Here is a 14632-nt window from a genome sequence, read left to right as displayed (position 1 = left end):
TCATATTCCCTACTTATGGCAAGCAATACCTATGGGATCTCTACCTAAAACTCAAACCCGAGTAGAGCTCAGGAGTTAAAGCTCACAACAAATCAAGCATCTAGTCTTTATATGGAGATCGTGTTGGCCAAGAGGCCATAAGTTACCAAAATCTAATACAAAAGGAAAATGCTACAGTTTGACTGCCAGACTAGATTCTAGCGCAGTCATTGGGTGTGTTGTGCTTGACAGGACATATGCCGGCTATAATCAATGAACTAGCAAACTTCAGTGAATTAGATACGGCATTGAAACAAGTCAAGTGTCTGCCTACAAACGCTCACCGGTGCCATGAATTACTCACCATTTACAATCGGTTGATGACCTATCACAACTAGCTCATAATTGGTCCCATGATAAAACACTTTGCAACAAGAAAGAACGTCAAAGAAATAGTGATAATGGCAGAACAAGAGGATTACATTTATTTATCAAATGAAACATGATCGCGACCACAGTTTGAACGAAGAGTTAAGCAAGATACAGTATGGAGTGACCTAGAAAATGGACGGTGGAGACAGAAAAAAAAACAAAAATCCCTTTAACCGCCCCCTCAGTAAGATCACAACCCAATACCTGGAATGTTATTGTGTAAAGACCTGAAGGGACCACAATGAAAAATTCTCCTTCAAAAAAATTATAACTGCAGAAGATTAAATCAAAACAAAGTCCCCGCAGCTCGGCTCAGGATTCATTTTGCTAAATCTTGTGCAGTTTACAGATTTTATCAGTAAGATTTCTCTAAATGCATGCCCCGCATATTGGATTGGCATTAAGGTGTAACCCGCTCACTGCCAAATTCTGCAACAGCATCCAATGGCAAGCAGACGGTTAGACGTCATCTTACAGTAGGGCTCAGTCGGACACTCACCCCCCAAACACACACATACATTAGTAGGACACAGTTTCACAATCCGCAGGGTTTGTTGCTCCTTTCTGCAGCTCATCCCTTTAATTCTCTTCCTTCTTTGCCTCTTCCTTTGGCACTTCAGGGACCAAGATAACTTTACCAACATTCTTCTTTTCCTGCATCTGTCTCATGGCATCACCCACCTATGGAAAACAAAAAGGACCTTAAACACGGCATATAAACAGATAAGCTATGCATTTAGTTGGTACTTTGTCTGAAGATCAACAATGAAGGAGCATCTCCAGTTTATGGTTACCATGCTTGGCAGAAGTCCCATTCCTTCAAATCCCCCATCCTGCGATACATCAGCAGCCATACTGTAGCATGTACTAGAAGCCAAGATCAAAATTAAATCCCCTTGCAGACAAAATGGAACGTTTATAGCTGAGATTTAACCCCTTAATGACCAGCCTATTTTAAACCTTAATGACCAAGCCATTTTTTACGTTTTTCCATCGTCGCATTCCAAGAGCTATAACTTTTATTTTTGTGTCGACATAGCTGTATAAGGTCTTGTTTTTTGCGGGACAAGTTGTATTTTAATAGCACCATTTTGGGGTACATATTGTTTATTGATTAACTTTTATTAACTTTTTTGGGGGGGGGGGGGGAATAGAAAAAACTGAAATTTCACCACTCTCGCGTCTTAAATATATGCCGTTTACCGTGTGATATAAATAACGCAATAACTTTATTCAGCGGGTTGTTACGATTGCAACGATACCAAATTTGTATAGTTTTTGTATGTTTTACTACTTTTACACAGTAAAAACACTTTTCAAAATTTGTTTGTGTCTCCATATTTGAAGAGCCGTAACGTTTTTATTTTTTCACCGATGCGGTTGTGTGAGGGCTTTTTTTTTGCGGGAAGACTTGTAGTTTTTATTGGTACCATTTTGGAGTAGATGTGACTTTTTGATCACATTTTAATTAAGTCAGGATTCACAGAAAACAGCAATTTTTCCATAGTTTTACATTTTTTACGGCGTTCACCGTGTGGGTTAAATAATGTAAAAGATTTATAGTCGGGGTCGTTACGGACGCGGCGATACCAAATATGTGTAACTTTATTTTGGTTTTTTTAATAGTAAAGCATTTTGTAAGGGGAAAAGCTGGGTTTCATTTTTTTTCACACTTTTTTTTTTAATTAACTTTACAAAACTTTTTTTTAAACTTTTTTACGAGTCCCACTAGGGGACTATAATATGCGATTCTCCGATCGCTATTATAATACACTGCAATACTTTTGTATTGCAGTGTATTACTGCCTGTCCGTTTAAAACTGACAGGCATCTGCTAGGTCATGCCTCCAGGGGGCCTTTATTAGGCCCCCGGCTGCCATTAGAGACAGAGACGACGATCGTATCGCCGGGTGTCTGTGGGAGAGGGAGCTCCCTCCCTCTCCCCAAAAGCACTCAGATGCGGTGCATGCTATTGTGCACCGCATCGGAGGGGTTAAACGGGTGAGATCTATACTAATATCGATCTCACCCGGCAGAGCAGGGACGCTCCCAGCCCTCAGCTACCTCTGGCAGCTGAGAGCAGGGAGATTTGACGCTCCCTGCTCTGTTTACTTTATCCTGATGCAGTGCCGTAAAAAGGCATATGCATCAGAATAAAGCCCGTTAGTCGCCGCTGTTAAAAGACGTATTGGCGGTCACCAACGGGTTAAAGCTCCAATACTGTGTTTGAGTTACTCTGTGGGATTTACATACAATAGTTTAATATTTTCTTAACTACCTGTACCCCACATGCCACACCAAAGGCAGCAGGAGATCAGGCCCAAGAACTACCACAGAAAGGTGGGGTTGGGTTTCTGGAGAACTGGATGGCTACAGGGTCTTGGTTGGGGTGCACCTGAATGAAGAGGGAGCAGTTCTTGGGGAAAAGATGGATAGGAGGTTGGTAGAGTGTTTAAACTAGGGAAAGGGATGGGGTGGAATGGAGTGAGGGGTTACAATAGTGAAGTAGTCTTTATTTTTTAAACCTCTAAATAGTATGCCGACCTATGCTAGAACCCAACGAATAAACATTGGTGAACTGGAATTAATGTCCAAGGAACGGTACGACAGCAATGACTGGGTTACTGTCTGCTCAGGAAGAAGCACAGCAAAAGTGGAAAGGGCAGTGGTTTGGCTTTACGTTAAGTCCTGTCAAAAGCCCACAATACGGGACGATTTCTGTGATTGAAGAGATCATTTAAACTTTCTCTGGGTAAAAATACATGGAGAGAACACAATATATTTGGTGGCTTATAGCAAGCCTCAATGGGTAACAGAATCCACAGAAATTCTAAGGGAAACTGATGCCTTTCTTGGAATATATAAATTCTAAGATTGAGATTACTGTAGATGGGTCGTTGATCCAGGGATTTATTCTGAATGCCGTATTTGAGTTGGGAAGGAATTAAATCCCAAGATGAGGAACATTGTATTTTGCCTGTCTATGGATAAACATTACAGGATAATAGTATGGGAGGCTGGGAATTTTTTTTTTTTTTTAAATAAGTCCATCCAGTTCAGCCTAAGTTACTCAAGTTGACTACACTAAAACAGATGCTTAAAGTCACAATCAATCTTGTAGACTTAACTTCCAGTTCAATAATTTCTCCTTGGGCACCTTGCAGGGATTATGGAATATGGGGCAAAGCCTAGAAGGGGTAAACCAATTTCTATGTTATTTTTTTGCTGGGCTTAACATGAGCTTCGCCCCCAGCAGCTAGCCTCACAAACAGATCACTAGAATGTAAGTTTTGCTTCTGAACAGTTTAGTTGGTGTACTTGAATATGTTGTCTTGCATTGACCAGTGGTGGGAAGTCTTCCTACAACTGCATTCATAAAACAGGCCAAGGCTGAACTCAGATGAATGTGGTATACGGCTATGTGACGGCTGTTAAAACGTCCATCACACATACGCTTGTATTTCAGTGGGGCAGTTCACACGGCCATTGTTTCAACGGACCATGTGAAGGGTCTGTGGAAAAATAGAACACGTCCTATTTTGTTCCATTTTCACAGATCCCTCGATAGACTCAAGTCTATGGGGATCTGTGAAAACGGGACCCACACGGGGGCAACTCTGACGTGAAACATGGCCGTTTCTCAGTCTCCCCACATTCATCGGAATTCGGCCATATAGTGGTGTTTATACTGGGGACCTGTTTTGTTAGCTTATAGATTAGTAAAAATCGGAGTCCTATTTGTAGAAAGAACAGGAATTGAACAAGTGACCTTTTATGTTGCTAGGAAACAAGTCACAGGACTAGATCTCCATGTATAAAGCAAAACCGTGCAGGATGCCCAAATGTTAATGTCATCACAAGAAGCATGAGCACAAATGTAATATTTTATTACTTATGATAGTAAGAGTCCAGCTTTTCAACCAGCTAGATCAATTGAAGAGGCAAAGAGATAATTCCAAATATCTGACCAACCAATTTTGATGTACCAATGTTCATAGCAACTGAGAAGAGACAGGCATATGCATTGGTTTATCCTTTCCACCATGGGAAGTCTTCGCTATGAACAATGGGATGAACCATGTACATGACAGTACAGGGTGGGACAGAAAAACCATCATTAATCTCATTGCAAGGTCCTCCATAGAGGGTTGAGACGAACAAGACACTGCACAATGTGAAGACTATAGAACAAATACCCATATCTTAAATCCATAGAAGACCATTTACCTACCACTAGGTTTTGTATGGTTAGTGGAGACCCTGTCTAGATGTCTCCTGGCTCTGGTGATACTCCATTCAGATGTCATACTAGTCTGGAAACCCAACCCATGGTCCCAGTGCTGCAAAAAGGAACCTTCTATACTTGTCTGCAGATTGCAGTGAATTGTAAAAACACCACGGAAAATAACTTTATTTCAATTGTGTGATTTCAACAGTGCTTAAGTGAACGTGTAGTAAAGAGTCAAGTCTGTCATTTGATATTCATTCTGAAAACAATCCAAGAGGTTAACATTTTTCTTAAAACAAACTAGAAAGGAGTGTTTGCTTGTGGGAGACTGGGTGGAACCAGCTAAAGTTCTCTTAACATGGAGGGAAGTGTCCCCATAGTACAGACATCTGGATTTTCTTGGAGCAACTGCCAGATGTCAGCACAGGGGGAAGCAATAGAGATAGTCTCAGAAATGGAAGTGCAGAAGAGCACAGGCTTACACTTCCTTTGGAAAACTTCAAAGGAAGATTATAAACAATGAGAACTGCAACTTGACATGACACCAACTGCCCAAGTGTCCCAGTACCAGGCTGGAGACAGTGTCTCAAAAATAAAAGTTTCCTGTAAAGGTCATTCAATACTCGGCAGCCATTAGGGGGCACGGTCAGTCAGTTTCTCTATTTGACAGCATTCAGTGTCTATAAAACCAAAAACTGGGTTAAGTTAAAAAGAGAGCACTCCCTAATCTACTATAGTGACTGTCAGGGATTTATAACCCGATTCATCTATGGGATGCCAGGGTTAAATTACATTAAGTAGGTGCTCCTGGTCTAGTGGCTTCATGGAATGGATTACCAACGACATGGTAAATTTGCAGGAGCGCACGGAGTGAAAGTTTATTTATTGGGAAAAACCAAAACCATGGAGCGCCAGTTGCTTGCTACCACAGAAGTGTACGCACTCCAATAGTGACAAATGACAACTTTATAACGAAAATGTATATAAATGTCAACTTTTTATAAATAATCCATATAGAAATTGTATTTTCAAAAAAAAGGAAAATTTTAAAGTGCAGCCAAAATAGGAAGGATGGAAGTGGCAGGAGTTCTGTTTTTTTTCTAAAGCAAGACAGGAGTAGTCATTGAATTACTCAGATTTAGGAAAATGTAGGACTACTGGGGTGCACATGTCAATGTGAACAAAACTAGTCTTTTGGATAAGCCTACGACAACAAGCAAATACCCAAAGGTACAAGATGGAACATTTTATAATCATGGTTTAAAATCCTCCATTGTAGTTAGGGAAACGGCCACTTAAGGAGCAGACGCATTTCAACAGGAAGTGTGGTAGGGTGTTCAGGTAAACCATCACCTTATTCACGGTTACAAAAAATAAAAATATGGCAGCCCACACCACGCTCCAGCTATGAGGAAGCAGTTTTTTGCGAAAGATTTATCTGGGGTTCCTTAGTGTAGAAAAGTAAGTATGTTACTGGGTTTTGGCCATGGCTAAGCTCTAAATATTTAGCCAAGTAGGTTGGTGTCTTGCTTACCTGCTCAAAAGGATATACACTGTCAATTTTGGGCTTGATCTGCCCCTGCTTGTAAAGATCAAGCAGTGTAGTTATAACCTCTGCAAGTAACTCCGTTTCCTCATCCAGACGGCTCAGAAGGTATCCACACACCGCCTTGTTTGATGCAATCAGTTGCATGGCGTTTATGCTGAACTGGTTCCACCAAGACTTGGCAAGAGCCATTATATTCTTCTTTTGTCCAGTCAGCAAGTTGGCAGCCCCTGTATTTAAATAAAATAAATAAGGCTGTATGAGTATATAATTCCAGTATCTTCTAGCAAGCTGTAAATACTGTCAACGCACTTGTGTATTTATAGGGTCAGAATTTAACAAACAGAAAACAAGGTCTTTGCTTTATTAGTGATTTTGGCTCTAAGGAAATGCTGCTGAATTGACCAGATCTCCCCTTACAAGCGAGAAGTGCCCTCAAGTCTTAGAACTATTGGGTATTTAAGGCCATTTACTCATGCATGGATGTTAGTCTCTAAAAAAGAGGGGTTAACATGCAACCAAGGTCTCCTGCAAGTCGTGCGGAAATAGAATAGTATAAAGTTTGTATCCCATCCCCTCAAGCTTCCGAGCATCCAACCACAAGTGTGTGAACAAAACCTTCTATTCTTCAAGGAGAAATGCCTATGCAGAATACCACAATAGATATTGTAGCACATTAAACTATGCAGAGAGCAGTGAAGGGGAGCGAGAAGTTTGCCATGGATGTAGCGGTCTCAAGGTTTAACTTGTGACCTTCTTGATTTAAAATTTAGCCTTGAGCTCAGGCGCCATTGTTCGCTTGTCACTTACCATGCGCGAAAAAATGAATACAGCTAACTAAGAAAAAGCTGGCGGACACTTTACAGGCAATTTCATATTCGCTCATGCTGTATTTACCAGAAAGCCAAGTATAAGACCATTGGAGGAAAGTGTGAAACTTCAAAGAATACACTCACCATAAATGACCAGTTTCCCCATGGGTTTTAGCAAGTTGTATCCTTTACAAGTGTCTGATCCTCCTAAGGGATCTAAGACAATGTCTACACCTAGAATAAAAGGAAATAAAAGCTTAAGTTGATGCGGCAGAATAGATGTACAAAATTACAATGGTGGAGCGCTCTTCATGTAGGGAAACCACGAGTCTACAGCCCAGTCCAATTGTAACCCCTCCAAAAGTAAAATTCACCCTTCCTCAGTGGTTTAGAGATACACCAAGTTTATTTCTGCTATAGCCATCAAATGGTTGCAAATATAAACAAGACTTACATAAGCAACTGTGATACGGCTCCCCATTTTCTTAACAGATTCCAACTGAGCAATTTGCCCACAACCAACATTAAGTAGTAAGTCAGGACCTTGCAGTTCTTAATAAATATAAGCGGTTATACCTCTGACTCTACAGTACTTCCCTTGACAATATGCCAGAGTTTACCTTTGGGGGAGATTTTCCGAACTTCATCAACATAGTCACTTGTCCTATAATCAATAGGGTGAGTAACTCCGCTCTCTTTAAGAGCCTCGTGCTTGGAAGCAGATGCAGTCCCGAATATTGTCACGTCTTTCACAGTTTTACAGAGCTGAATGGTGGCAGTACCAACTCCACCTGTCGAGAGAGAAAACTGAGTGACCTGGCAGAGTGTCTTCATAGTCTTTATGTAATAAAGATAAAAATGCACTTTACTATAATTGAACTTCAGTGGAACAGAACATGGCCACCTCAGCCACAAGAATGCTCTGGGCATAATAAGGTTGAGGGAACGTGAAAGGTTATTCCACATTAAACCATTTTCTGTAGGGTCACCGAGGTCAGTTCTCTGAGTATTTGTACTTTCTGCACAACAATCAGATCGTGTCATCTGTTCTATAAATTCCTGGAATTCACATATTCCTTGTACGTGTGGGTAAAAAATGCATACATTGTGCATGAGAGGCAGCAAAGGACCATTGTGATGTCCTGACACTTTTTTGAAGGACCTGGTGTGATAAAAGTACTACAGCGGTGGATTAAGATTTGAGGTGAGGTAGAGGAGAGGAAAACACACACACACACAATGTTGGCACATGAGCAGCAGAGACAATTTTCCCAATAGGTTTATAATATTCTACACTGTAAAGTAAAAGATAAATCAAAGCATCTACAAATATATATTGAACAATGTCTGTATTTGTAGATACTTTGATTTATCTTGTACTTTATATATTTTGTGTTCAGATTAAAATTCAGAACGGTGCTGGATTGTGTTAGAGCAGTGCATTGTGGGAGCTCAGATAATCGTTAGTTAAAGCTCAGCTGTTCAGTCACATGAATGTCTGGAGTGCACCTACTGTAAGCCACGTACAGATTCCAAGGAGGAACAAGCAGAATTGTTAGTTTTAACTTTGGGTGTGAATGGTGAAAAATCAACGAAGTATAAAATCAGTACAAATAAGAGAAATTTATGTTAAATCAACTTCTGAAGATTCTCGGCTCACCAGGAGAGTGCTCAGCAGTCAATTTACAGGTTTACAATAAGAACTATAGCTACACAAAAGGGAGTCACCACTTGACCCCCAAAACCGCTAGATCGGCATGTTTAAACTCTTATCCACCCATCATGACAATCATACTCCATAGCTTGGAAAATGTAGTTTTTATAGCACATGTGCCATATGCTAATGTGATGCAGAGTGTCTGCTAGGTAGGGAAGTGTCCTGGGTTCTTGACTATTAACCCTCCAACACTCGAGTGACTGATCTAGCGGTCTCCTGCATCATAACGGGCTATCCCCACAAGAGGGTTTACAGTAGAGAATCCAGGACACTTCCCTCCTTCATATACAGCGCGTGTTATGCTTAAAGTATGATCGCCAGCATAGGTGAAGAGGATATAAGCTTGAACACTTATCTAGCAGTGTTAGGGGTTTTTGGAGATCAAAAGTAGTGACTGGCACCCTTTAAAGCGGACTCACAGCTGCAGAGTCCATGGTAACGCTTTAGGAAAAGCACCATAACACATAGATATCAAGCTGAAAGTTAACACTGCAAAGCTGCCCTGATTAAAAAGAGGCGGTAGTCCCTTCACTTTTTGTTTAGATGTCTTTGTAGTCAGATTTATTTTCTTTTCCTGTACAATGCTTCAACTTAAACAGGAAGTACCATAAGTGGACAGGAAGAGACATCATTACGGGCAGGAAAGAAAGGAAGCATGTTAACCACTTGCCATTATAAAGCAGGAAGTGATGTCATTCTTAGGAATGCGCCATTATAAGAGGATGTCAGGCCTCATTCTGTTACACCCTTTAAAGTGGGTGAAAAAAAAAAGCCAGAGAATCACGTGTTCCTGGTTGGCAATAATTTTATTAGGAAGTAGTAGTAATCTATATTTAAAACCAAGATTCTACCCTGGCTACTAGAAGTAGAAACGTGAGAATAAGTAGGGCTAAGTGTCTCTGCTGGTTCAGTGTAGGAGCTGCCTCGTAACCCATTCCTAACCACAGTGGCCACTAATACCTGGCAAAATTGCGCTGCCATTCGCCTCTGCTATATGGGACTGTACAGTGGTTGAAACATTGCAAAACCATTAAACCCTGTTGACTTACCTGCTGCCATGTGAATGAGGATGCTCTGTTTTGGTCTAAGGTTCCCAAAGTGGAATAAAATCATATAGGCAGTGATGTAGTTTATCAGGAAGGCGGCACCTTCTTCAAAACTCATCCCTTCAGGCATGATGAAAGTGCGAATGGCGGGCACAGTGACAAGTTCTTGCCATAAACCATATCGGTTGAGGACCATCACCTTATCTCCAACCTGAAGAACAGAAAGCAAGAGTTTAAGGTAAACAAAAAACCTCCAACCTTTTCCTCCAGGCCAGATTGACAGATTCAGTTCCACCATATATTATACATGCTGCCCATCTTGATAAGACCACCCCACTTTTCAGCACAATTTTGAGTGGTCGTCAAGAGGTTTTACTGTATCTTAAGATGGTCATACACAACACCAAGAAAGAAGTTTGTGCTACACAAGCATAAATGCCACTTATGGGCAGTTTTATCTAAGCCACTTACCAGCCAATAGCTGTGAGAGTGGTTTATACAGTAAATCTGTGATAACTCGGCCAATTCTAGAAACATTCCTCAAAAAAAAAAAAAATAATATTCCATATTGTAAACAGTATATCTTGTACTGTTCACATCTTTTTGTTCCATGTCAAATATATACTGGGACGTTCCAATTGGCGTCTGCATAATAAAAGCCTATGTGGACTAAAAAAAACAAAGACCCGACTGTACGGAGAGGCAGTTCGGGTTCAGACATATGGGCAGATTTTGCCTCAACCTTTACACGACAGTTTTCAGGAAACCCAATTGACAGTTTGAGGTCAGTAAGTGAATGTTCTGCACCTTGGAAACCAAACCAGAGCACACTGAAGAGCAGGGATTTGCTTCTAACAGATGGATTGGGAGATGGCGGGTCAGTTTCATGCACAGACATTGTTCAGCCACAACAGTTTTTAGCAAACCAATCTAAAGGTTCCCCCAGACGTAAACTTCAGAAATAAGCCGGTCGCATCCATTTATCAGAGCACCAAGAGCGCCATGTTTACAGGCTTGGGTTCCTCTGCCCTCCCGGCAATGTTCCCTACTCAACAGTGAAGTTGGTTGTATTTTTGGCGCATGTTCAGAGCTTATCAAATGTGGTAAACCCAAAATCAGCCTGCAATACAAAATAAGCATTTGAAATTGGCCTTTGTGTGGGAGCTCCACTAGGGATTAAGGTACATAAATAAAGTTCTTATGGACAAGGTTAGGTCAGATACTTTCATTGGTGCGGACTTGGGTTGCTCAGCATAGTGGTTTATATACATATTAACGGTCTTTGCATGCAAGGACATTGAATATGTACTAAATTATGCCAGCGCAATATGGCTTTGATTAGGGTATCTGAAAACATGGATACTATGGAGCAGCACGTCCTGCACTTAAACGCTGCCACCAGATTTCATCTTCCCGTGCACAGCAGAAATGTGGCAATTTTGTACCATAACACATTCTATTTTTAAGCAGCGCTGTGAAGGTTTAACATTTCAAAATGCAGAAGTCCTGGGTCAGCATTTCACCCCCACCCATCAAACACTATATACTGTGCAAAATTCACTTGGTATAGTTTTTTTTTTTTTGTTTTTTTTTTTAAACCCACAGAAGGATGATGCAACCGGCTTGTACTTCAATAGATCACATGGAGAGTGCAGTCAGCGGAGAGGGGTGGGGGGGGGGGATCTATGTGGCAACAGCAATCTTCAATAGTCATCTGAACTGGACAAGGGTTAATGTGGCATAGGAAGTGAGCATTAGGTCAGGAGATTTGGTCTGTTAACAGATCATGTGTAGGCAAACCAAAACTTTTCTGAATTGCCACATCTAAAAAGTGAGAAAGAAAAAAAAAAATTCCCAAGTTGGAGTCAGAGCATTAGACAAAACAAACCAGCTGATAGTTTCTGCATTACTAGACATCACATCTTTGTTCCCCACATAAGATATTGCACACTACAGGTAGATATTTAGACCAAAGTGTATTCAATTTTGGGTTTAAAGTGAATTTGACCCATTACTAAATTCCTGGAGTCAACACTGGCCAAGATCCAAGTAGTATTTTGTAATAAACCAAGAAGCCCGGTACATACAGAACTGAAGTCCTGCCTCTTCCATCACACCCCTGATGCAGAAGTCTTTGGGGTGCTGACCTTTCTTCAGGACATGGTTCATCTTGTTCTTTATAATTTCTCAATACTAGATAGTTGACCAGGATCATGTCCCCATATCATGGGCAGTGAGGGTATTAACCATGAGGTAATTAGATCAGGGGGTCCTTAACTGGCGGGCTGCGGTCCAAACCCAGATGGAAGATGCCTGGACCAGTGGCGTTGCTAGTACTGGGCAGTGGTGCTCTGGATCCCTGGCAGACTACCACACTGTTTTATTGGCATCCTGAGGACACCAATACAATACTATGGCAGAGCAGAGCTATCAGTTTTCTGCTCTGCCACCAACCAGGCTATAGGCCACGTTAGTCCTGCAGCCTATAGGATGCTGGGACAGGATCCCTGCGCAGGCCAGCACAAAGTCATTACATCATGCCAGCCTACACAAGGGCCTCGTCTATCTCAGGCTGCAGGCCTAGTATGGTAGCCTGCAGAGCAGATTTGTTGGTCATGGGAACGGGGCTAGGTGATTAGAAGTTTTAAATGTATTGTTTGGGTGCACCATCTAGAAGGGGAGGGCCGTGTGTGGCACTATCTACAAATCTTTACTACTGGTGTTCAGCTCAGACCTTTACAGAGACCCCGATAAGTGGACCTTTGCTAAAAGTAGTTGAGTACCCCTGATCTAGAGTAAGACCAGAAAGCTTCAGCATAGCGATCACCTATGTAGGATCAATTTTGGAGCTGTGAAAATTGGCCAACTCACCTGGAATATCACTTTTAGTACATGCCTGCTGACACCCCACATTTCCCTCCGCTGTACATACAATTAATTACACAGCATTGGCATCTTCTAGACCCTGGCAGTGTGGCTGGGACAGTATAGTCTATATAGTTACATTAGAGCATTTAATGCAGGACCACTTCTGAAGCACTCACAAGTTTGGAGCAAGATAATTCAGCCATACAACAGCCAACTCATCAACGGCAAGATATTCAAAGGGTGAGATTTTTCCATTTGCACAATGGCTACGAAGCCAAAGCCGGATAGAACATTCCACCTCCCATGTAAACAGAGCAAGGAAAGTGGAATTTACGACTGAGGTTAGAGAACAGTTTGGGTTACTAGCGTTCATGCTAGGGAAAATAAAAGACAAGGACCAGGTTGAGCGAGAAACAAAAGCTAATTTTCTAGCACTTCAAGTCTGAGTTCAGACAGGGCAGATATTCTGCGTAAAAGCCTGGAGATTAATCGCCCTGTGCGCCGCAGGGAATCCCGGCCGAAAAAAAACCACACCAAACTGGGGTGCAGTTTTTTTGCCTGAAATGTCCACTGCAGAAAACTGCAGCACATAGCAGTTTGTGGTGGAATTGCTGCAAACCACCCCCCCAAAAAACAAAAACTGCTATTTGTTGTGGGTTTTACCCCCATTAAATTCAATGAGGAAACCAAAAGCTGCGTTTACGCAAATACAATAGTCATGCTGCGGAATAAACAGACGCACCACAGGTCAATTTGAGATTTCCCGCTTAGTATTTACGCAGCGTGTGGATGAGATTTGTTCCATCTCATCCACTTTGCTGCTACTGTATTTTCTGCAACTAATTCAGTTGCAGAAAATCTGCAGTATTTACGCAATGTGTGAATTGACCCTTAAAGTTTGAGAACCAGTTAGATTTCCAGACATTACTTGGTAAAACATTTCTATAGAACTCTGCATTAAGATGTCCGTTATTTCTCTTGGAAAGGTATAATTAAAATGGTCGAGTTTTGTCATAGCCTTCGACAAAGGGGTATATCCCCCATACAGTCACTGTCCAATGGTTAATATTGATAAACCCATTTTAAGGAATAACTAGTGTGTTAGGAGTGTAGACTGTACAGTTTCCGGAATCCCAACAGAAAGCCCATTTTAGCGGCACAGCTCCAATGGCAGATTGCCACGACTTGTTTTGTTGGGATGCTTGAACCAACTTGTATAGAAATCCATGTAACTAGGGTGGGATTTTATTAGAAAGGAGGCTATACCACATCTTGTTTGTGGCTTGAGGTATTACCCACAGTCACATGAAAGAACTCATCTCCTCTGACTTCTGTAATGACTGACAAGTGGTGGCTTTCCCATGGTGACACCTTTCCACTACAAAGCCTAGCACCATTATCTAAAGTAGTTTTACTATATAGTACCCAACCACCGACCATGGTGAACACACCAATTCTGTACCCAGCTTCTACAACATTACTATACCAGGCATTTGGCTGAGGATCTCTAGCACCAATCCATTTAGTAGGTGATTAAACCATTGCAAAGGACCACCAGGGACTGAACGATCACCTTAAATATTTCCTATGTGGATTTAAGAAAAAAAAAAAAAAACTGATGTTACAAATGCACAACCGGTTTATCAGGCACAAGTCTTTCTAATACAAGCTCGGCTCATATCGAGAACTGGGGCTTTTAATTAATATTTGGCAACAAGGCAAAACCAAAATCAGTCCAATCTGTAAGTGATGAAAACAGACAGCTCAGGGCTTGGCATTCTTCGAGTAACAGTATAGGATTTACAAGGCAGATGCAACCTGGAGACTGTGGAACCTGTAAATCTGTCCCCAGCAGGAGGATCTCCATGGAATGCGTCACTAGTGTGGAACTCTAGCTCCATTTGTATCTAGGAAATAATGGTTTTAAGCTTAGATAGAATTTCCACACGTGGCTAAAATATACATAATTCCAACGTGTAGTAGATCAGGTCCAAGAACACAAGA

The 14632-nt window shown here is 41.4% G+C and overlaps 1 protein-coding gene across 1 annotated transcript in view; it reads right to left on the bottom strand.

The window, feature by feature from the left end:
- Positions 1–438: 438 nt before the first annotated feature.
- VAT1 (vesicle amine transport 1) overlaps positions 439–14632 on the bottom strand; it is a 36501-nt gene continuing 22307 nt past the window's right edge. The window contains exons 2-6 of the mRNA XM_075845806.1: positions 9764–9971; positions 7618–7788; positions 7142–7231; positions 6174–6415; positions 439–1092 (exon numbers count right to left, since the gene is read on the bottom strand). Of these exons, the coding sequence (XP_075701921.1) occupies positions 991–1092; positions 6174–6415; positions 7142–7231; positions 7618–7788; positions 9764–9971 (813 nt within the window). The 3' untranslated portion in view covers positions 439–990. The remainder of the gene's footprint in view (positions 1093–6173; positions 6416–7141; positions 7232–7617; positions 7789–9763; positions 9972–14632) is intronic.

Source organism: Rhinoderma darwinii, chromosome 13 (assembly GCF_050947455.1).
Source record: "Rhinoderma darwinii isolate aRhiDar2 chromosome 13, aRhiDar2.hap1, whole genome shotgun sequence".
In the NCBI taxonomy this organism is placed as follows: domain Eukaryota; kingdom Metazoa; phylum Chordata; class Amphibia; order Anura; family Rhinodermatidae; genus Rhinoderma; species Rhinoderma darwinii.
This window is presented reverse-complemented; position numbering and strand designations above follow the sequence as displayed.